The sequence below is a fragment of the Anastrepha ludens genome, chromosome 4 (assembly GCF_028408465.1).
Source record: "Anastrepha ludens isolate Willacy chromosome 4, idAnaLude1.1, whole genome shotgun sequence".
Taxonomy (NCBI): Eukaryota; Metazoa; Arthropoda; class Insecta; order Diptera; family Tephritidae; genus Anastrepha; species Anastrepha ludens.
The window spans coordinates 76,445,951-76,471,071 of NC_071500.1; the positions used below are offsets into that span (position 1 = coordinate 76,445,951).

The 25,121-nt window shown below is 40.1% G+C and overlaps 3 protein-coding genes across 4 annotated transcripts; all 3 read left to right on the plus strand.

Moving 5' to 3' along the window:
- The first annotated feature begins 1,444 nt into the window (after positions 1-1,444).
- Positions 1,445-6,916, plus strand: LOC128861878 (uncharacterized). Its single transcript, XM_054100254.1, has 2 exons — positions 1,445-5,327; positions 6,243-6,916. Exons 1-2 carry the CDS (start codon positions 1,445-1,447, stop codon positions 6,914-6,916), a joined length of 4,557 nt encoding a protein of 1,518 aa, XP_053956229.1.
- Positions 6,917-17,074: 10,158 nt separating this feature from the next.
- On the plus strand, positions 17,075-18,562 carry LOC128859880 (snurportin-1). Of its 2 annotated transcripts, none has more exons than XM_054097008.1 (2): positions 17,075-17,180; positions 17,480-18,562. In XM_054097008.1, exon 2 carries the CDS (start codon positions 17,507-17,509, stop codon positions 18,560-18,562), a length of 1,056 nt encoding a protein of 351 aa, XP_053952983.1. In that variant the 5' UTR covers positions 17,075-17,180; positions 17,480-17,506. The 2 variants fall into 2 exon arrangements, with proteins under 2 accessions (XP_053952983.1, XP_053952984.1); XM_054097009.1 differs by lacking the exon at positions 17,075-17,180 and adding an exon at positions 17,289-17,392.
- A 299-nt stretch (positions 18,563-18,861) lies between these two features.
- Positions 18,862-21,640, plus strand: LOC128859879 (uncharacterized). The gene is made up of 4 exons (XM_054097007.1): positions 18,862-19,139; positions 19,203-19,394; positions 19,518-19,586; positions 19,647-21,640. Exons 1-4 carry the CDS (start codon positions 18,864-18,866, stop codon positions 20,796-20,798), a joined length of 1,689 nt encoding a protein of 562 aa, XP_053952982.1. The 5' UTR covers positions 18,862-18,863; the 3' UTR covers positions 20,799-21,640.
- The last annotated feature ends 3,481 nt before the right edge of the window (positions 21,641-25,121 follow it).

Below are 25,121 nucleotides of genomic sequence, written 5' to 3' on the forward strand. Positions count from 1 at the left end.
CATTTCAGCCTTCCAGAACAGATCCCAAGTTGATACAATTTATACAGACTTCTCTAAAGCGTTTGACAAAGTATCGCACCGAATACTCTTGTCGAAGCTTGCATCATTGGGTATACACTCCACGTTTTTGTCGTGGATCAAATCATATTTGTCCAACAGGCACTGCGTTGTAGCCGTTGATAATACGACATCTCGTGCATTTATTGCGTCCTCTGGTGTCCCACAGGGAAGTATTCTAGGACCCCTTCTCTTCATACTTTTTATTAACGATATTGGTTCTTGCTTTTCGTTTGCAGAACACTTGTTGTATGCTGATGATCTAAAAATATTTGCGGTGATTAACAGTCTTAGTGACTCCGAAAAGTTGCAAGCTGACTTGCACAATGTTCGGAATTGGTGCTATTTAAACCGTTTGTCACTAAATATTAGCAAATGCTTTCACGTAAAATATGCTAAATCAAACAATACTTTGCATACTTCGTATAGTATTGCTGGCTTCCCTTTGCAATCCGTTGAGGAAATTAAAGACTTAGGCGTTATTTTCGACTCTAAGCTGAATTTCACCAGCCATGTTAACCACGTCATAAGACGATCATATGCGATGCTAGCATTCGTACGCCGAAATTGTTCTGCATTTACTAACCCATACACTCTCAAAACATTGTATTGTGCTTTTGTTAGATCAAGATTAGAGTATGCCGCTATTATTTGGAGACCGTACCAAATAGGACTGTCTAATCGGATTGAGAGAGTTCAGAAAGTATTTCTTCGTTTTGCGCTCCGATCTTTAAACTTTTCTGAACCTGTACCATCGTACCGCTCTCGATGTTTATTGATTGACTTAAAACCTCTTGATAGCAGACGATCTATTCTATCGTGCTCATTTATTATTCGTATCATTTCTGGATCTATTGATTGTCCTTCTCTTTTAAGTAAAATTCAATTTAATATACCCAATATGAGGCTCCGACAGTACGAAACCTTTAAAATTGGCTTCTCGAGAACCAACTATGGGGTGAATGCTCCGATTCCTAGGGCATGTGCAGATTTAAATATGTTTTTCAATTCTTCCGATGTTGATTTTACGTGGCTGTTGCCGACTTAAGCAACCCGTAAAAATTTACGAAATAGAGCAACTCTGTGCGAAATTATGACTTGTCACTATAACTAAGCTTTGCTCTTTTATATCGCTCATTTCATTTTTATCGGTGCTCGCGGACACATATAAGGCCTAATTGAAAGAAATAAAGAATAAGAGAGGAAAACTAAGGTAAAGGAAAACTGAAATATAATTAAACTACGAATTGTAAAAAATATGTAAAAACTAAAAGAATAAAATAAATAAATACCTTTACAGGTTTTTTAAAGCATCAATCAAAGAAGCTATTAAAAATTAGAATCCTCTTTTCTTTACAACAAAATCTTTAAAAAACCTTATTAAATGATGGCGGAATTAAACGGTGCTCCAGCAACGCTAAACACAATGGCTGAAGAAGTTGTAGTGCAAAATGATTGTGAGTATAACGTCACTAGTCCTGCACCGCCTGCAGATCAAAATTTACAAATAAATCTAGATGGCGACGGTGGCAGTCTCAGCGCACCACAAGAATTGCTAATCCATAGCAGAAAAAAACAGCTCCGTTTACAGCAACTAGAAGAGACCATGCGTTTAAGAGAAGAGTATTTACGGGAAAAATTTCGCATTTTAAACGCAGAAGATGCAGACGAGGAAATAGAAGGTTCATGTGTTATTGGCCCCACCAAAATGTGTGGAACTAATGTGAGCGGTAACACAGCATTTTCGCCTACTCCAGTGCAGCCTGTACAAAATAACAGAACCAACATATGTCCAGCGCGTGAGGTACCGGTACATACGGTTATGCAGTCACCACGTCAGCCGTCGACGCGGACTGCGGCAGAGCGTAGTCAGGCCTTACATGTAGACTGCAACGGTAATTCGCCAAACATATTTACAACGTTCACAGCACCAACAAGTACAGCACGTTCGCCAAATCAGGTATTCGCAAGTCAATCAGCCGAAACCTGTAATTTGACGACTTCGCAGTTTGCAGCGCGGCAATGCGTGCCAAAAGACTTGCCGGTATTTAGCGGTGACCCCCAAGAGTGGCATATTTTTGTTAGTGCATATGAACAGAGCACACAAATGGCTGGTTACTCTCATCATGAGAATTTAGTTCGCCTTCAAAAGTGTCTACGTGGTAAGGCTAGGGAGGTCGTGCGCAATTTACTGGTATTACCGGAGATGGTACCTGATATTATAAATACGCTCAGAATGTATTTTGGACGTCCTGAGCAAATACTTAGAGTACTTATTGATAGGGCGCGTCAATTACCATCGCCTAAGGGTAAACTTGATCTACTCATCGACTTTGCATTTGCTATCAAGAATATAGTAGCAATAATTCATGCAAGCAAACTAAGCGGTTACCTCAACAGCCCATTACTATTGCACGAATTCGTTGAGAAGCTCTCTCAGGAGTCAAAACTTAACTGGGCAATTTATTCAACTGGCATGAATAACCCTTGCTTGGAAGATTTTTCTACCTGGTTGTCCACATTGGCTGAAGCAGCTTGCCGTGTTACGAATCCGGCATCACTCTCAGAGAAACTTAACAAGCGTGAAGCTCATTTGCACACGCATAAATCTGATGCCGTTTTAAAACAATACGAAGAAGCAAAATCTATGCCCAGATGCGCAGTATGTAATAACCCGCATAAGGTTCCTCAGTGTGACCGGTTTAAAGCACTCACTATGAATGAGAGATGGGACTTTGTTAAGAGGAAAAATCTATGCCGCCAGTGTTTGGGAACACACTCTCGCCGCTGCTGGAGTAACAAGTCGTGTGGGGTGGATAGCTGCACAATACGTCACCACAGGCTCCTTCATTCTGATGTTAACAAAAATAGTGAAGTTTCAACGATGCTGAATAACCACCGTTCGATTTCCAGCAACAACACCACATATTTTCGAATCTTACCGATAGTTTTGTATGGAAGAAATAAAACAATATCCACATACGCGTTTATGGATGATGGATCTACACTAACACTTATAGATCAAACACTTGCAGATGAATTGGGTGAGGCTGGCGTTCCCGATCCTCTATGCATTCACTGGACTGGAGATATAAACCGATATGAAGCTGATTCGCAACGGCTCGATTTACGAATTTCAGGTAATATTCAAGGTGCGAAAATATATCCACTCCGAGGTGTTTACACGGTTAGTAGCTTAAATATGTCATCATCAACATTGATTGCTGACCAATTGAAAACAAAATATGCACATTTAAAAGGCATTCCCTTGCCAAACTTTATTGACATAGTTCCTAAGCTAATTATTGGTGTAAATAACCCCAATTTGATAATGGCACAGAAGATACGTGAAGGTGGATGGCAAGATCCCGTAGGGGCGAAAACCAGATTAGGGTGGACAATTTTTGGTGGCGGTAATAATCAGAGTAAAGGTAACGGATTAAACTTACATAAATGCGACTGCGAGAGCGATAACAACTTGCATGAACTCGTAAAGTCTTTCATGTTGAATGAAAATATTGGAATTTCAGTGCCAAAGGTAAATCCAGTTTCAATGGAAGATCAACGAGCCATAGAAATTTTGGGTAACTGCGAGTTGCATGAGGGTCAGTACACCGCGAGCTTGCTGTGGTCAAATGATAATGTACGATTGCCAGACAGCTTGCCAACAGCTCTTAGTCGCTTTAAGTGTCTGGAACGTAAGTTATCTAGCAATCCTGAACTACAACGCAATATGCAGGAACAAATTGACAACTTAGTTAAGAAAAATTATGCGACCAAGTTACCGAACGAAGCTATAAATGACCGTGGTGACAAAATTTGGTATTTGCCGGTTTTTATTGTCCGCAATCCGCACAAGCCAAATAAAATTCGACTTGTGTGGGATGCAGCCGCAAAATCTAGAGATGTATCCCTAAACAATTTCTTACTGAAAGGGCCAGATATGTTAACTCCACTAGTAAATATATTATTCAACTTTCGAATGGGTAGAATCGCAATATGCGGTGATATCGAAGAAATGTTCCACCGCATTAAGTTACGACACCCAGACGCAGATGCTCAGCGTTTTCTCTGGCGTACTAACATGAATGATCCGATAAACGTTTACAGGCTCAATGTTTTAAGTTTTGGTGCTTCTTGTTCTCCATGTATAGCGCATTACGTGCGAAATCTAAATGCTTCGGTACACGCTGCTCAAAATTCTCAGGTAGCGTGTGCAATAAAGAATCACCATTACGTCGATGATTTTATTGATTCGGCTCGAACCGTCGACGAAGCTATCAAATTGGCAAAAAATGTTCGAGATGTTCACTCTAAATGTGGTTTCAACATGCGTAATTGGTCAAGCAATTCGCCAGATGTTTTAGCAGCGCTTAATGGAGATGGGGAGCCACAACTTAAATCATTTGACTGCAGCAAGGATGTCATAAATTTCGAAAAAATACTTGGTATGTACTGGGAACCAAAATCCGATACATTCAGCTACGTGCTCAAATTTGTTCGGCTTAAGCGCAATGTATTCGCGGACAGGGTGGTCCCTACAAAGAGAGAAGTATTGCAAGTGCTCATGTCAGTTTTCGATCCGCTGGGACTAGTAGCTTGCTTAACTTCGTATCTAAAGATTCTTATTCAAGATATCTGGCGAAGTGGAATAGACTGGGATCAACCGTTAAATTATGAACTTTCATTGAAATGGAAAACTTGGATTGAATACATTCCCGTTATTACTAGCGTGTCGGTACCGCGTTGCTACTCTCCACTCCTTTACGAGGATGACTGTAAAGTACAACTGCATACGTTCGTAGACGCAAGTGAAAATGCATACGCAGCCGTATCATATTTTCGTATTGAAGCTGGAGGTCACGTCGTCAGTAGGTTGGTGGCAGCTAAAGCAAAGGTCGCACCGTTGCGCCCGCTCTCAATACCACGACTGGAACTACAGGCTGCGGTAATTGGTGCACGTTTAACAAACATGGTTGAGGAAGCACATCATATAAAATTTGAGAAACGTTGCATCTGGAGCGACTCAAAAACCGTTCTAAAGTGGCTTCATGGTGATCCGCGTAAATTTCAACAATTTGTAATGTTTCGTATCGCTGAAATCCAAGAAGCAACTGCTATCAGTGAATGGCGTTGGATACCAACAAAAATGAATGTCGCTGATATTGCTACGAAAACGAGGCCTTGCATTGAGGTAGCTCATCAGTGGATAAATGGTCCCGCTTTCCTTACTTTACCTACTAAAGAGTGGCCGGAACAAGAAGATCTGGGTACGGTGAACCCTAGCGAATTTCGAACTAAGCTTCTAATTCACAACGTGCGAAAGGTAAATATCAACTTTGAATATTTTTCGAATTGGCTTCGACTATATAGAGCTATAGCAAACTGTGTGCTTTACATCGAAAAACTTAAACAACGGCTCCAAATCACATCGGAAGGCAGTCATCTAACCGCATGTCATTTTCGGCGTGCAAAACTGTTTATTTTTAAGACAATCCAAATGGAACATTTTGACGACTGGTCATTGCTTAAAGTTGGTAAGCCTGTATGTAAAACTGGTCCGCTACGAAACCTGCAAGTTTATATGGACGACGAGCATCTCATTCGCGTGAAAAATAGGGCATATTTTCAGTCATGCGACCAGCCTCAACGTGATTTCATTGTTCTACCACCTGGTCATCGAGTAACCTACCTTATAGTAGATCACTATCATCAACGCTTTTACCATATTCAGCACGAGACAGCCTTGAATGAGGTAAGACAATTGTTTTTTATACCAAAACTGCGATCGTTATTTAAAGCTGTGAGGCGAAATTGCCAAGTATGTAAAATCGCGAACGCCGCTCCGCAAGCTCCACAAATGGCGCAATTACCAACAGCCCGGCTTGCCGCATATTCTCGTCCCTTTACATATGTTGGAATCGATTATTTTGGGCCGATCTTAGTTACTGAAAACCGCAAGGCGAAGAAGAGGTGGGGAGTATTGCTGACCTGCCTGACAATAAGAGCTATACACATAGAAATAGCCCATGCTCTAAGTACTGACTCCTGTCTAATGTGCTTGCGAAATTTCATTGCTCGCCGTGGCTGCCCTGTTGAAATATATAGCGATAACGGTACGAATTTTCGCGGGGCAGATAGCTTTTTAAAAGACGAGCTGCTTAAACTGAATGCTTCTATCGTAGAACGTGAACTTGCTCACAAAGGTATCGCCTGGAAGTTTAATCCACCAGCTGCACCTCACATGGGTGGAGCATGGGAACGCCTAATAAGAACAACAAAGGCAGTGCTGTATAAGATTTCGCCATCGCAGAGATTCTCTGATGAAAGTTTACGTTCGGCTTTGCTGGAGGTGGAGATGATCATTAATTCTCGACCGCTGACATATCTATCGCTCGGCTATGAAGACCAGGAACCGATTACCCCAAACCATTTTTTATTGGGTAGTTCAAATGGAGCCAAGCCGTTTTGTAAACCTGAAGAAATTAGCTTAAAAATGAATTTACGTCAAAGCGAGATGTTTGCGAATTTATTCTGGCGTCGATGGGTACGTGAAATGATTCCATCACTTACACGCCGCAGTAAATGGTTTGAAAAAGTGAAACCCATAAGCGAGGGTGACATCGTATTGATTGTCGATGAAAACGCAGAAAGGAACACTTGGCTAAAAGGTATAGTCGTCGAAACAACGATGGCAAAAGATGGACAAGTAAGGCGTGCTAAAGTAAAAACGAGGCAAGGTGTTTTAGAACGACCAGCAGTAAAGCTTGCAGTGCTCGACATCGGCAAAGACAAGGCAAGCTCCGAAGATTCGTCCGCTTACCGGGGGGACATTGTTGCCGACTTAAGCAACCCGTAAAAATTTACGAAATAGAGCAACTCTGTGCGAAATTATGACTTGTCACTATAACTAAGCTTTGCTCTTTTATATCGCTCATTTCATTTTTATCGGTGCTCGCGGACACATATAAGGCCTAATTGAAAGAAATAAAGAATAAGAGAGGAAAACTAAGGTAAAGGAAAACTGAAATATAATTAAACTACGAATTGTAAAAAATATGTAAAAACTAAAAGAATAAAATAAATAAATACCTTTACAGGTTTTTTAAAGCATCAATCAAAGAAGCTATTAAAAATTAGAATCCTCTTTTCTTTACAACAGTGGCCGTATGGGATCTTAGTCAATCATCTTAAATCGTTCTTTTCTTAGTAACTACTAAACTATTGTACATTAGCTTAATATAGTCTGTAAGAATGTATCCATTTAAAGACAATAAATAAATAAATAAATAAATAAATTGTACGCTCTTATAAAAAATTGTGCCTGAGCGATTAAGTTCTGCGGCTCGTACGATGCTCTCCAACATCAGGTTAAAGAAGTCACACGACAGCGAGTCACCCTGTCTGAAACCTCGTTTGGTATCAAACGGCTCGGAGAGGTCCTTCCCAATTCTGATGGCGCTTCTGGTGTTGAGCAACGTCATCTTACATAGCCGTATTAGTTTTGCGGGGATACCAAATTCAGACATCGCGGCATACAGGTAACTCCTTCCCGTACTGTCGAATGCAGCTTTGAAGTCGACGAAAAGATGGTGTGTGTCGATTCTCCTTTCATGGGTCTTTTCCAAGATTTGGCGTATTGAGAATATTTGGTCGATGGTAGACCTTCCAGGTCTGAAGCCACACTGATAAGGCCCAATCAGTTGGTTGACGGTGGGCTTCAGCCTTTCACACAATACGCTCTCTAGAACCTTATAGGCGATATTTAGAAGACTAATCCCGCGGTAATTGGCACAAATTGCAGGATCGCCCTTCTTATGGATTGGGCAGAGCACACTTAAATTCCAATCGGCAGGCATGCTTTCATCCGACCATATTTTGCATAGAAGCTGATGCATGCACCTTACCAGCTCCTCGCCGCCATGTTTGAATAGCTCACCCGGCAGTCCGTCGGCGCCCGCGGCTTTGTTGTTCTTTAGCCGCGTTATCGCTATTCTCACCTCGTCATGATCGGGCAGCGGAACGACAATTCCGTCGTCAACGATTGGGGTATCGGGATCTTCACTTTCTCGGTGACATGCGCAGCTGTCACTGTTTAATAAGTTCGAGAAGTGTTCCCTCCATAATTTAAGATTGCTCTGTACGTCAGTCACCAGTTCGCCGTCTTTGTTCTTACAGGAAAACGCCCCGGTCTTAAAACCTTCTGTAAGCCGCCGAACTTTCTGGTAGAATTTTCGGGCGTTGTTCCTGTTGGCCAGCATCTCAAGCTCTTCGCACTCACGTATTTCGGCCTCTCGTTTCTTCTTTCGGATAATACGTCTCTCTTCCTTTTTCAGCTCTCTGTAGCGATCCCACATGGCTCGCGTTGCGCCCGATCGCAGCGTGGCTCTATAGGCGGCATCCTTTCTTTCTGCGGCAGCATGACATTCCTCGTCGTACCAATTGTTTTTTCGGGCTCGCCGGAATCCGATTTCTTCTTCGGCGGCGGTACGTAGAGAACGAGAAATGTTGCTCCATTGTTCGTGGATGCCGGTTTGTTGGGCAGTACTCTCTGAGAGCAGGAGTGAGAGTCGAGTGGCGAATCTTCTGGCTGTCTGTTGTGATTGCAGCTTTTCGATGTCGAACATTCTTTGTGTAGGTAGATGCACGTTTTTTGCTGCACAGAGGCGTGTGCGCAGTTTGGCTGCAACAAGGTAGTGATCCGAGTCGATGTTGGGTCCTCGGATCGTACGTACATCTAATACACTAGAAGCGTGTCTTCCATCTATCACAACATGATCGATCTGGTTTCGTGTTTTTCGATCAGGAGACAGCCAGGTGGCTTGGTGAATCTTCTTATGCTGGAATCTGGTGCTGCAGACTACCATGTTTCGGGCCCCGGCGAAGTCGATCAGCCTCTGTCCGTTACCGGATGTTTCGTTGTGCAGGCTGAATTTTCCGACTGTGGGACCAAAAATTCCCTCCTTGCCCACCCTGGCGTTGAAGTCGCCAAGCACGATTTTTATGTCGTGGCGGGGGCAGCGCTCATAGGAGCGTTCCAGGCGCTCATAGAAAGAATCTTTGGTAGCATCGTCCTTCTCTTCCGTCGGGGCGTGGGCGCAAATTAGCGATATGTTAAAAAAACGGGCTTTGATGCGGATTGTTGCGAGACGCTCGTCCACCGGAGTGAACGACAGTACTTGGCGACGAAGTCTCTCTCCCACAACAAATCCGACACCGAATTTGCGCTCCTTTACATGGCAGCTGTAGTAGACGTCGCAAGGTCCTATGGTTTTCTTACCTTGCCCCGTCCATCGCATCTCTTGGATGGCAGTGATGTCAGCCTTTACTTTCACGAGGACATCAACCAGCCGGGCAGAGGCACCTTCCCCATTAAGGGACCGGACATTCCAGGTGCATGCCCTCAAATCATATTCCTTATTTCGTTTGCAGGGGTCGTCATCAGTATAGGGAGGTCTCATCCGAGGCTTTTTCAAACTTTTCATTGGGGGGGGGATTTTTAAGTGGTGGGTCCCAAACCCAACGCACAACCAGCTATCCTGGAATGTTTCGCCTTCTCACGTTAGCTCACTCCCGAACGGGTGTTCGGAAGCTACCCAGAGTATACGTGGGCTAATCCCGGCCGTTGTGAGCTGCTTGAACCATATGCAGAAGAATCGTCCTGGCCATTCCCAAGTGAATGGCGATCAGTAACTTTCCCCACTTGCGTGGACTTCTACACATGGAACCATCCTCCTACACTTAGCTCTTGGAATACTCGCATCTGCGTTTCAAGCGGAGATGTACATATACTATTCAAGAAGCGATGGACTTTGTTCGGGTACACAGATGGAGAGGCAGATCTGTATGCGTTGAGTCCTGTAAATCCAGGCTAAACTATGTCGGTAGACAAAATATCCTGATACTAACATGGGTCGCGGGACACGTGGGTATCTCGGTTAACGAGATCTCTGACTCTTTAGGCCAACTTCTTTGCCCCAGAGCCCGTTCTGCCAGTCCCTTCTGCAGCCATCAAAGCCTCGGTTACCAAACGGGTTACTTTAACCCACAAGTGACCCTGGCAGGCTGAGAGAGGCAGCAGATGGACAAAAAATGTTACCCGTCATGTCCGACCGGTGGTTGTTGTTGTAGGATCTATATAAACATTTCCCATACATATATGGGGAATGCTGCTGAAGCGACAATCCTTGGCCGGATATAAATCCGGGTTGTTCCGGTAATGTAGAACCGACTGTCATGGGAACGGTCCGACCGACTGTCGCTGATTTTCCTGTCATTAAGCAGAATGGACTGTAGGCAGCTGGTTGAACTGACGACGGCCACTTACTATGGGCGAAGCACATGGAAAAGGTAGGCATCTCAGACAGTGTACTCTGCATAGCATGTGGAGAGGAGGGGAGACGGCGAACCACTTTCGGTGCGTCTGCCCGGCCTTCGCTCGAATCCGGCTTTAGGTCTTTGGCACTGATGTGTTAAGTAGCGACCACCTTGGCTCATCTACTCAAATTTCTTCGGAAGTCGGGTAGATTTGAAGAAAATTAAAAAGGAACCCAACGGACTCAATGGTGTCTGAGTGCTGTAAAAAAAAGGTAAACCGAGAATAAAAATGAAACTGCACATTAGCGTAGAAATTTAAATCTCTGATGCTTGGATATAATCATTTTTGATTTATTCAATAACTAATACGTATAAAATCCGCGGAAAAATAATTATCGAATAGCATTGACAGATTGAGAGATTGACTGATTAAAATTGTAGTGTGACAGACGGTTGCTTTGCGGAATAGTGAGTTGTTTATTGGGCAGCTTGTCAGTAAAAGATGGGCCGCAGGCAACGAATACGGGTATTACTACCTGATACTAAAAAATAAAAATTTATTAGAAAAAAATCTTTAATTGCTCAACGGCACTGAAATATCAAAACAATTAATGTAGTTTCTTCCAAAATTTTATCAAACCTTTCAACTTTTTAGGCAAATTTGTTTTGTTTATGCAGTTTTATATTGGCAATTTCTTTTTGTTGACGGTGATAAGCTTTTACTTACCATATAAACAAACTCGATCGTGTACTTTGTCGCGCTACTATTATTGCGAACGCATGCATTGCAACTGCACGCAAATGAAATATGCACTTTTGAAAAAATACATACACATTCTTGTTTAAATGATATATGTAGTATTAGGTGCGCAAAAGTTCCCGCTGTTGGTCAATAGATGCCGCCAGCAGTGTGTGCTACTCGATTCTAACATAACCTAAACGTCATAAACCAAGCTTATGCTGAAAACAGTGAACGACGTAAACACAGTCCCCTGTCAGCTGTTACGATCAAACTAATGAGAACCCCATGTAAATGAAAAATTCCTGCCTTCCGTATCGTAGTATCGTAGACTTTATTTCGCGATTTTTGAAAATTCCCATAGAACCCTGTCAGCTGATTGCTCTCTTACCACCATGGAAACTGCTCGGTCATGCTTCTTCGTTCGTGCGTTTTTTAGAGATGGTTTTAAAATTTATAAAAAAGATGTTTAAAGAATTTATTAATCAATAATATATTTTCCTTCATTATTTACAATGTATTCCCAACGTTTAGCCAAATTTTTAATTTCCTGCTCAAAAAATTGTTTGTCCTTGGAGCCAAAATACGCTTCGATATCCCTTTTTATAGCTTCTTTTGAGGAGTAATTCTTGTTACTCATATGGGATTGAAGTCCACGGAAAAGGTGATAATCACAAGGTGCAATATCCGGAGAGTATAGTGGATGCGGCATTAGCTCCCATCCGAGCTCGTTCAGCTTGCCTAATGTTTGCCTTGCGGTATGAGGTCTTGCGTTGTCGTAGTGAAAAAAACCTTTCGTGTATTCACTAAAGACGGTCGATTTTTGTTAAGTGCCTCATTCAGGTTTGATAACTGATGGGAATAATAATCAGCAGTTATCGCCTGGTTTGGTTCCAGAAGTTCATAATAAACAATACCGACCATATCCCACCAAATAGACAGGAGAATCTTCTTGAAGGCCATCTCTAGGGGTCGGTTCTGGTGTTTCATCTTTATCTAACCATTGGCGTTTGCGAACAGGATTATTGTAAAGGACCCATTTTTCATCACCAGTAACGATACAGTTCAAAAAACTTTCATTTTCAAGCCGTTCCAGCAGCTGAGAACACACATTCACTCTCTGCTGAAGGTTGGCGACGGAAAGTCTATGCGGAACCCATTTTCCCAGCTTTGAAACCTTTCCCAACTGAAACAAGTGTCTTCGAACTGTTCCATGCGATGAATTTAACCTCTAAGCTATCATATCGACTGTCAAATTTGGCTCAGCTTCCACGAGTTCGAGCAAGGCGTCGGAGTTAAAGACTGTAGGACGACCAGTGCGTGGGGCATCCTCCACGTCGCAGTTACCACTTCGGAATTTTGCAAACCACTTTTGCGCAAACCTTACACTAACGGTATTCTCTCCGTGAGCAGTGTTTATTTCTGCAGCAGCAGTTGTTACATTTTTAACACTTGTATAAAAAAAATACAAAATATGCCTCTTATGCCTCTCACTTGTTGAATGCACAATATATCAAAGAAAATATAAATAGTTCCGTTATATTCCGCGAGAAATTATGGGTAAAATACGCACAAACTTATCGACTGTCCTGATATTTGGTGGGATGAAGGTGGTGTTATTTATTATTAACTATTAAAACCAAGCGAAACCGTCACTGGAGATCGGTATCGACTTCAATTGATGCGATTGAGCCGAGCACTGCGCGAGAAGCGGCCGCAATACGCGGAGAGGCATGAACAAGTTATTCTACAACATGACAACGCTCGGCCTCACGTTGCCTAACCCGTTAAAACCTGCCTGTAAAAACTGAAAAGAGAAGTTCTACCCCACCCGTCATGTTCTCCAGATATTGCGCCGCCCGATTATCACCTGTTCCGATCGATAGCACATGGTCTAGCTGACCAGCAGTTCCATTTATATGAAGACGTCAAAAAATGGCTTGATCCGTGGATAGCAAAAGCTGAACAGTCCTACCGCGACGGTATACGAGATCTACCAGAAAGATGGGAAAAAGTAGTAGCAATTCTTTCAATAAAGTTGTATTTTTATCCAAAAAAAAGCGAGAACTTAGTTGCGCACCTAACATCAATATTTTTTATTCAAATAAGAAATAATACTCAACTTATTAAAATATTAAAAAGCTTTAAAGTAAGCAATGTTCCTATGAGCAGACATCTCGGATAAAAATTGACTGACGGTGAGTGTCCGTAACTATAAAAAAAATAAATAAATAATTGGCGCGTACACTTCTGTTAGGTGTTTGGCCGAGCTCCTCCTCCTATTTGTGGTGTGCGTTTTGATGTTGTTCCACAAATGGAGGGACCTACAGTTTCAAGCCGACTCCGAACGGCAAATATTTTTATGAGGAGCTTTTTCATGGCAGAAATACACTCGGAGGTTTGCCATTGCCTGCCGAGGGGCGACCGCTATTAAAAAATGTTTTTATAAATTTTGCTTTCACCGAGATTCGAACCAACGACTTCTCTGTGAATTCCGAATGGTAATCACGCACCAACCCATTCGGCTACGGCGGCCGCTTATGCATAAATACTGCTTAGCATAAATACTGGTTATCAAATAGATAAAACTATTTGAACATAAAAAAATAAAAGAAAATCAGATAGCGAAGTAAATATTTATTTGTACTTAATAAATACTTGCTTAAAGCCTTTTGGTGTCCAAACGTACCTAGCCTCTATAGTACGGCACAGTTGTTTTGCTGATAAATTGATAAATTTCGTTTTCATTTAAACCATTTTTTAACACATTGACTGCTCCCAGAAATGTATATTCGAGATCATTTAGATCCCAAAGTTCTCATTCGGTTACTACTGATTCCTATCAGAAATTTAAGTAAATAAGAAAAACTGTATACAAGTTACAATAGGTATCTTCTATTCGTCACTTCATCGCTCGCTATCTCTATGGTCGATCATCTTGACGAAAAATTTGCGTGTGAAAGCAACAACAAAGTTATCGAGTAAGATTTGGCGCTAGCGAGTATGGTTATACCTCATTAAACTGGTATAACTCACTACCTAACGAACACATGTAATTTAAGGCTGCTCTAGTCCCGCGTTGCCAATATATGTTCATTTCTTCCAGTTGCTTCATCTATGTCCCGATTTACACGAGGAGACATCTGGAAGGGAGACACTGGAAATTCTCTTTTGATGTTTCATTCGCATACACACGGGCAAAAATGTTTCCGCGACATTTTGACATTTAATACTTTAGCATCGTCTGGTTCGGGTGTATTCTAGCACGCGCTTACATGTAAAGCAGAGAGCGTTCGACAACAGTTACTTAAATATATGAATGAAAAATGCAAACTGGTTAAATAATAAATAATTTGTTGTTTTTTTTTATTGAAATATATTTATAAATTCTTATACTTGAATAAAAAAAATTAAATTAAAAATACTTCATATGTAAATAATTTATTCTTATTTAAATTGTAGGTAAAAATAGTACTTATTGTTATTGTTATGACAGATTGTATGGAATAAATGGAGTTCGAAAAAAAAAAAAAAAAAAAATGTAAATAATTAACTTAAAATTAACTTGAGTATCTAGAAATGCAGGGAAAAATTAGAAATCAACATAAACATGTCCCATAACTATTTAAATTATACCTACTTTACTAGCCAGAATAATTGTGCATTTCCCAAGCAGCGTTCGGATGTTTGTCATCGTTGTTATCTTCCGTTTGATTGAAAACCAACACATAACTTGGAACTTTCTTCCACAGAAGAAGAAAACGAATGAAGCAACTGTCAAAAATTGCTTTAAGATAAGAAATACGAATAAGAAGAGTAAAGCGTGTCGCCGAGTACGGGAGACAAAATCCCTTCTCTCTTCCCCGACCGTCCTTCGCCATTGAACAAAATGTTTCCCTTCCAGATGTCTCCTCGTGTAAATCGGGTCTATGTATTTGCCACTTCCTAACGCTTATGAAAAAGAAAATACTTTATTTTGCGAAATCGCCTTGTCCGCAAATATGTTCTTCTTCATTTACCTTTACATATTCACAATGAACGAATTTCGCAGTCACTATTCAAGGCGAATTGGGTACCTTAGGTTTCGCTTGAACATAACAGCTATTTTAATTTTCCCGATAGCATTGTGATTTGTGAGTCTTAAAATAAAAGAACTAACGAAAACAAAGTGACGTGTCTTAAATTGAGAAGCCACAAATATAAAGCCTCCAAAGAGAAATCGATTGAATATAATTACAATGAGCGTAAAAAAATTCTTGAAAATACGTGCCTCAAAATGAAAAATTTTAATAATCTCAAACGTAACATTAACATTGTTTTCAAACGGATAATAATGACCCCAAAATCGCATGTTTGCAACTTAAGTTTGAAACGATGTAATTCGTGTATGCCACGCTTTATTATTTATGCCATGGATAACTAGATGCTAACTCTTTTTCTTGTGAGAGCGCTTTCAAAATGTACATTTTTCTTAACATTCGCCAAATTTGGTATTTTTTAAACAAAGATTGAGTTTTCACACCACCACAAGAGGTTAATACTAAGTGCACAATAAATATAAAATACATACATAAATAAACAAAACATCAAAAAATTAAGATTTAAATGAAATTATCTCAAACTGACAGTGAAAATATGTGAACACTAAAATTGGCGCGTACACCCGTTTTGGGTGTTTGGCCGAGCTCCTTCTCCTATTTGTGGTGTGCGTCTTGATGTTGCTCCACAAATGGAGGGACCTACAGTTTCAAGCCGACTCCGAATGGCAGATATTTTTATGAGGAGCTTTTTCATGGCAGAAATACACTCGTAGGTTTGTCATTGCCTGCCGAGGGGCGACCGCTATTAGAAAAATGTTTTTCTTAATTTCGGTGTTTCACCGAGATTCGAACCTATGTTCTCTCTGTGAATTCCGTATGGTAATCACGCACCAACCCATTCGGCTACGGCGGCCGCCACACTAAAAACATAATTACAACCAAATACATAAAATATTACAATTTTGGAATATAAAATAAGAAGTTGACAAAAAAAAAATAAAAAAAAAACAACATACGTAGGTTAAAGTAAAATAAAAATAACTGTTAACGAAGATAATCTCTAATTTTTAATAACTTAAAAAGAGTTTAATAACTAAAAAAAGTTATTGCATGAGTAAAATATCACAAACTCAGATCACGGTTCAAATTTATTCAATTATCTATGCGTCGAATGCAAAGTATAAAATATTCACATATTTACATATATAAATATATATATATGTACATAAGCCAACACCCAGTTTTCAATACAATTACCTATGTATATGCAAAATAGGTATATTCAGGAAAGTTTGATTTAATTTGACAGTACTACTCTCCTGAGAAACATTCTATAATGCATATATGTATACAAAATGATTTAAAAGTACAAGCCGAAAAGAAAATAATGGACTTTGTGAAAACTCTAAAAGGAAACTTTAATTTAAATAATTTCGTTTCACTTGAATTTTTTTATAACAATTAATTAGAAATTTGTAAATCCCCAAATTTTTTCCATTAGAGTGAAAACGAACAATTTTTGTTAGATATTTTCGGTGTCTTATTTCTGGTAGCCCGCCATTTCGCCCATCAGCTGATCATCCGCCCTGGGATTGGCAGTGCTGCCAAGTATTAAAACGAGTTCCTGGGCGTGCTCTCACACAAAAAGAGAGTTTTTCGCATTTTATTATCTATGCCAAGGGACCAAGGCGAATTTATTACAGGTGACAGCAAACACATATAAGTAAAACCCTACATGTATTTGTTGTTGCGTTTGGTGCAAGCATCATGTCAAAATCAGCAAGCAAATGTAAACATACGAATGTAAGCATACCAATACATACAAACAAAGCATATCATTTTGACGTAAGCCATACCTACGGCGAAAAATTCAGCTGGGTGAATGCTGTCACCTTATTAAATCCACCTTGCAAGGGACCCTTAAAAAATCCTTTTACACTTGATCTTTCTGACGCAAAGGAGGTCTCCTTTTGTAAACAAATATTACTTGACATATTTTATTTAGATATTTTGAATGATTTATAAATGTATGTATATTTGTTGGATGTTTTAAACATTGAACACATTTTTGATACTTATTGAATTCTATGTACATACGTGCGTATGTGCTCGGAATAATTTAGCAAAATAAAATATTTAAAACTAAAGACAATTTGGATAGCAACCCTGCCGGCATCGCAAATCCATTGTGCATGACTTCTTTCAATATATTTTCATACAACATTTTAATGCATATTTTGTACGGATATATTTACATTATCTGTGATATTTACGTTCTTCATTCTCAATTTATTCTACTAACATTATTTTTGTTTCTTGATTCTAGACTGTTTAGACTGAAAATTAATCAAAGATGTTTCGAGATTTATATAAAAAATGTGGTAAGAATGTACTTGATCTGCAGGAGGAAAGACGAAGGAAATTGCTAGAGGAGCAAAAACAGAAGCGTTTAATATTGCAAGATTTGCAACGTGATTTGGATTATAGTGAAAATCGGATCGAAATAAAATGCCATCCGTGTGCCGGCAAAAGAGGCAATTCAAGGGCATTAAAAGATGCATATGATGCTGACTATACTCTTCAGCTATCTGAATGGCTACGTGAGTGTCCCGAAAACTTAAGTGAGTGGATTATGGTGCCGTGTCCGAAAGGACAACGTTGCTTTCTGATGGCTACTGGTGGGTGTACTTATATGTATTCTAAAAAAGGCCGTAGACGTTTGTCTTTTCACACTCTATTGCCCGGTGGTAACGAACTACGCGGCAGTAAAATGCGCACCTTAATAGACTGTATTTATTCGCCTGATCAAGATACGTTTTACGTATTGGACGTCATAATTTATGGCAATCAAGAATTTGTACATTGTGAATCACAATTCCGATTTTTTTGGTTGCGTTCAAAATTTGATGAGTGTGAAGGAATAGACCAGCGTAAGCGATGCAATGAGAAGCCATTAAAATTGTTGGAACGATACGATTTTGAGAACATAGCTGATGTCGCAGAAGTACTGCTGCGCTTTCCAATTTGGCCAGAAAATGAACCTGCCCTTGACGGCTGGTTGTTCTATCACAAGGAGTCTAGTTACACTTGTGGTTCCACGCCCTTAGTAGGTTGGCTATTTCCTTTCATGATTCCCGATGTACTAGGAATTCCTGTTAACGAAAACTACCAAAGACCCGCCAATTACACAGAACCGCTGGCATACATGGACGAATTTGATGCTGAATTAGCTAGTAAAAGAAAAAAGCTCGGAAACAAATATTCTAACTCAACAGATATGGACACATTGGAATCAATTGGGAATGATGAAGATGAAGAAACAAACGCAGGGTTTGAGCCTGAACAAAAATTAGAAGTTGATGAGTTTGATAACCAATTTTCGACATGCGATGATAAGCTGATAGACTAGGGAAATAGTGCAATTTCAAACCATTGCTTCGCGTAGATTACTAAGAAAAGAATTATGTTATGGCTTAAGGGGTGAAATGCTGCTTGGTTTGCATCTGCGCACTGAACCCTAATGCTGGCGTACGAGAGCAAAATAAGAGGCGGAGTGGTACATCAATACACAACTTTCATATTTCGCATGCCTGGTTAGTGTTGCAGCTAACTCACATCAGAGAACAGTTACGGAATATTTTTCAAAGAAAGATTTTCTGCAAATTATACATTTCAAGTTTAATAATATATTTCAAGTGGCAAATATTAATATGGTAATTCAACGTAGTTGGAAAATTTTAAGTGATGCAGGCTCTACCTCAGCCTCATCAACAGAAGCTAATAGATCTCCAAGCGGTTTGCAATCATCTTCAGACGATTCTAATTGTTCCAATCAAACCACACACTCAATGGTTACAAGCATTGCGAGTCCCCCGACAATGAAGTTGGAAGTTCAATCGGTACAACAATCGCCTGTCTCTACTTTCCAAAGTCCAAACTGTGCTATCTCTACAAATGCCACCACCATCACTTCAGCTGATACCATAGTATGTTTAATATAGTAATCTTATAAGAGATTTTAAATTAAAAGTGTTGTAACTAATTTTCAGAAATATGTCACTACACCTCTTATGGCCGAGACAGTGCTGCAGCGTTTGCGACAGCGTTTAAGCTGTCCTGTGCAGGTTAGCGGCACAGGTACTACTGCTGAATCGGCCATGCGTTCACTCGAGTTGCTGCGTATTAGTATTCAACAGTCCTTTGACCATGAAGTTGATGCCATAATAAAGCAGTATATGGAGGTAAGTCCAAACGAAAAATTCAACAAAATCGATAGCATCTACTAAAAGTTAATTAAATATGTGTGTAGTAGTACAAAACTAATTCATCTTAACATCTCAATTTAAAAATGTAAAAATTTTCAGAATTACTTTAAACCGGCATTCCAGAATATAAAAGAGAATTTGGGCCAGAACGTTGTGTCTGAGGAGATTGTGAGTATATTTCTTCAATACATATCAAATTACTTGGCTAAAATCAAATATATATTTTAGTTGCGAAAGATGTCCTGTGCGCTATTGGAGAATGCCAAGGCGCAATATAATCCTTATCGCAGCATGAAGCAATCACTAGCCTGTGTATCTGTTAATACCAACAATACCCTTCATCAGTATAGTGTCGGAGAATCAACCAGTCTACGTTTTGCGGTCAGACGACCACCACCAAAGCCGGTCGATTTCAATGAATTGCCCGCCAAAAAGATGTTAACGGTATCAACGCAGCAGCAAATACATACTGTCGTACCAAGTACTGCCTCCAGTATTGCTGCTTGTGTTGGAAATGTAAAAATCAATCTGAATTCAACGCCAACTTTATTACAACAATCACTCACTTTGCCGCAAACACAACAGAAAACGGGTCTCGTAGCTGGTTCTACCACTCCTGCGCGCAGACAAATATTTTGGAATACAGCTCAGATCTCAACAGCAACGAAATTTGTATTAGATGTTCAGGCCAATCAAGCTTTTGGTTTTGGCACCGATGGAAACGAACGCCTAGCTAGTAAACACCCAGAACTGATACGTTATTTACCCGATAATGAAGATCGCGATTGGTTAAGTTCTCAAAATGTCATAGCCGCACAAAATCGTAATTCTCGGTTTTTATTTTTGATACATGACGAAGTGTGTCGACTCAAGCAAACGCATGAAACATATCGGGTGAAACCCAATATAGATCTTAATATTATGAATACGTTCACGGTGCCAGAATTTATGATCCAAAAGATGAAGCTTTTCTTTGTAGATTTAAATATAAAGAGCCGTGGTTTAATTACAAATTCTTTTTCGGTTGGAGCCAGTGCTCAGGGCAATAGTCACCTACGTAATGCATTGCTCCAAGGGATGGCTTCACAGAATAACAATTTTACAAACACTAACAGTGGTAGCATTAGAGCAACCGGTTCAGACACGGAAATAAGTACAGTTTCTTCAGCAACAGCCACTGCAACACCATTCAACAAAATCAATACCAGTAATGCTACCGCTGTTGGAAGTTGCAATATTTCCAGCAGCTCCAGTGATGCAACCGCATTTTCAAAACCTAGCACATTAAGTTCATCTCATGCAACACTCACTGCTTTGCTTAATAACTCGTCAAATCCTCCTCCGCAAGACAAAACTATCGTAGCTAAGTTGCGTAAGTAATGTAAAAGTACGTTCACATATGCATTAACTACCAATAAATCCACAAAATTAATCTACCTGTTCACATATGGCAGATTACCTGCAAAATTGACAATCAGCTGTCAATACTGTTGCGAAAGAAATTATTTTGATGGAATACTTCGGTGTTTTTGGTTTGTGTAATAATTATTAACGAAATGAAGAAAATACAAGGAGAAGGAATAGCTAATTTAATTGCGTAATTGGCTGCTAATAATAAACAATTGAAAGAAACCCGTAAACGACGTTTACTGAGGTTTCCAAAAAATTATGGCAGCAATACACATTCGAAATTCGATATTACATTTTATAATACATAATAAGAGGACACACTTTTATGGACACACGCTTTTTTCCTGTTATATGAATGCATAGCAGCAAGGATATTATTTAAGAATTATGTCCATAAAAATGTTTTCTTTGACGATTTTCTTTACACGCGTAAAAATAATGATCTATTACATAGAAAACACAGGGTTGTATGCCAAAAAGTATGGTTATTATCTAGGATTATTTTATAATCTCAGATTTTGGGAGAGACATTTTGTATGGGAAATCTCGCTTTTTAATTACGGATTGGGAGTTAAGCACGAAAAAGTAGATCATCTACTTATATGTGAACGTATTATAAGATACAAAAATATTTCGTTTATGTTAGCTACTGAAGTTAGCAGTATAATTTTAGACTAATTAAGATGACGATTGCCAAACATATTTAATGTAAAAAATATTGTATTTGGAAGATTAAATATAACTTAGCAATTATTTGCGTGATGTACCTTTCAATTCAAAGACAATGAAGGTAAAGTAGTTACAAAAATTTATTTCATTTCGAATTATTTATAATAAAACTTTAAAAATGCGTATGCAAGGCGGCAACAAAGTGAAGTTATGAAAAAGAATCATTTTAACGTACATTTCGATTTGTTACTTCCATATTAATTACATGAAATAATGTTTTACATAGAATACAACTCCCACAAGTGGTGACACCACCGATAAAGATGAATAATAAAGGAGAGGTCGCATTTTTGGATGTTGAAAATATGCTATTGAAAATATGAGGCGATTCGCTCTTAAACCACCACAATTTTGGAAGTGTTGACCAACGTTTGTATTTTGCTTAGGCGAAGGCGCAGTTGATGCTTGCGGACACCCCACACGGTAATATCAAGTATTACTTGGTTGCTGCTAAAATTTATGAGAAAATATTGCATTAGTGCCCCACGTTAAAAAAAAAAACCAGTTATAAGGGGGTTAGAGGGGTCTACTAGATTCTAAAAGTGAAAACCCCACACTTACGAAAAGTATTAAAATAGTTTTTAAGTTATTTGATTTCAATGGGGACAAAACAATTTCATTTCTCCTATTTTGGTTATTTAAACAAGCATATTACTGCAAACCTCCTTCGGACAAGTGCGAGGCGTTAAAGGAGAAAATATTAAATGCATTTGGAGTTTTTCAAAAGCCTGCACGCATAACTCTCATTCTGCATTGCGGTGTTCTGTTCCCAAGCACGCAGATTGCTGCCAGTTTCTGGTTATCGCTTACCCACTTGTACGACTCTTCTGCTTTATATGGCTCAGACAGCAATACCACATCAATATGTTATTCGGCGACAGTTTGACAAAGCAAATCTTGTGCGATCCTACTATGTTTAATGTTAAGCTGCAATACTTTCATGTTCGTCGACGTGCTGCATCCGCGTACCGCGGACATTTAGCGCTTCCTGCTGCATGCGCTCCAGCGCAGCGAGCACATTTTTCGACCTGCTTACAGCTCGCGGCTTTGTCCCCCGTTGTTCCACATCTCCTGCATTGGTTAGCTGGTTTGCTCGATCCGGTTCTTTACATGCCGTGGCCCTATGACCATATCCCCAGCATCGGAAGCAGTACCTTGGGGTTACAACTTCTGACACGCGGCAGCGTATCCATCCCACTCTAATATGGCCAAGTGATAGGACTCTTTTGGCATCCTCTGCCGGTAAGGAAACATAGGCAGTATGCATACCAGTGTGCGTGGCTCGTGTGCTTTTTATGGAGCCTATTTCCGGCCTCTCAATTTTTGCTTGTTCGGTCAGCGCTTCTATTAGTTCTTCAGCCGTGCTCACGTCAGTGATGAGATCTCTGCATTGCACGGTAACCATATGCGTACGTAAATCAACAGTTGCCATATTGTTAAGACCTTTTCGATAGTTGCTTGAAACTTCGCAGTATTGGCGTCTTTTTTACGCCTGAGCTCTATCAGCAAACCACCTTTTTGCGTAGTTCTGACATTTTCACTGAGCTCTTTTAGTTCTTCATTTGATTTTACTTTTCTCAGTATGTCTGCATAGGTTACCCCATCGACTTTCTTTGCTATCACCAAAGCATCTGCCCTGGGTCTTATTGCTTTGGCCACTCGCTTGGGATTTCGTGCATTCTTGTTATTTTTGTTTTGAACTTTTGTCCATTCCTGCTCCTTGCATGGAGCGTCTTTTTCTGTGGGTGTGGGTTTATTGGGATCGTTGCCTTTCTTTTCTTTGCCTCGGGCGTTCTGCCAGACCCATTTGTAGCGTCCTTTGGGCTAGTTTTACCTCTCGACCTTTTCGCTGATTGTGGCGTTCCGTGCGCTGCTACCATAGGCTTGTGTCGTGGGTCGTTTCGCTTGGCTCTTTTTTGTTCCGCCTCCAGTTCCAGAGTTTTTTCCGTGTGACAGCGCTTCAATAACATAACATAACATAAGATTATGTTATCAAATAGCAGTAGTAAGAAGATGTGAATACTCACACTTTTTTGTGGTTGTGTTTTTCTTCTTACAGATCATCTTCAGCGATGAATGCCGATTGGAAGCGGTCACAAAAACAGCAAATTTTGATCACAGAAGAGCCGGAGAACGATATTCTGAAGATTGTGTGCTTCCAAGGGTCAAACACTCCCCAGTGTTATGGTTTGGGCCTGTATAACCTCAGAGGGACCAGGTCCGCTACATTTTGTTGAGGGAACAATGCGCTCTGTCCAGTACGTGGAGGCATGAGCATGCGCATGAATTGTCTGAATTCAGTGGAAATTTGAAAGTTTTGCCATGGCCTGGCAATTCACCAGACCTTAATCCCATCGAAAATTGTTGGGCATACCTCAAATCGGCAGTATACCAGCGGAAAAATACTACAATACAACAGCTTAAGGAGAACATCGAAGATGTGTGGTATAATGACCAAAATCTTAAGACGAAGATAACACCAGGCCAGTATGCCTGAACGAATTGCGGCCGTCTTAACAGCAAGGGGAGGAGCCCCGAAATATTAGTTTAAAATAAATATTCGCAATGCAAAAATGTCGAGAAGCTTTTAATAAAAACAAATATGTACATTTTATTAAATGCTTTAAAACCGTTTTTATTGGCTCTCAAAGCCATAAATATGTAATTTTTATCATCGGTCATAATTCAATGGTCATGTACTGTATATCATTTTTATTGAGCTTGCAGCGTTACCGTTAAAAAGAAAGGAGAGTGATGAAGGGTTAAGGACATCTACAATACCACCATTGCCCGGTTGGACTGTATAAATGCATTCAAGTATCCACAACAAATAGTCCATATGTATTATTTATTTGTTTTTTTGATTGGTCCTTAAATATCTTAGCATTTTTGAGTAAAGTAATGCTCTTGAACATATCTGAATTTTACAATAAATCAGTTGAAGATATCTCGAAGAAGCTTGTCAGCGTTGTTGCTGGCGGTTGTTGTTGTTGTAGTCGTTATCTAGACCCTGGTCATCGCCTAACTGTAAGCCCAGGAAGTGGGTTTGAAAGGGCATGTGAATAGGTGGTTAATATCGTGCAGTGTACCTTCACATGCCGGACATATATTGAGTATGTCGGGGTCTATTCAGGATAAATAGGATTTAACCTTCTACAATACCCAGGCAGCTGAAGCTGTTCGTCTGCAATAGGTGAGGGTGGCCTTCGATATGGGCATTGGGGGGCAGGGAGCTTAGGAAGGTGGTAAGATGTACATATAACTGGCGGTTACACCCTTCTTGGGTGTTTGTGGTGTGCGTCTTTATGTTGTCCCACAGTTTTAAGCCAATTCCGAACGGCAAATATTTTTTATGAGGGACTTTTTCATGGAAGAAATACAGTCGGAGGTTTGCCATTGCCTGTAAAGGGGTGACTGCTATTAAAAGGTACTTTTTCTTCATTTTTGTGTTTCACGGAGATTCGAACCTACGCACTCGGTAGTCACGAACGGTAGTCACGAACCAACCCATTCGGCTACGGTGGCCGCCGAACGATGTTTAACGTCTATTTATATACTGTCTGG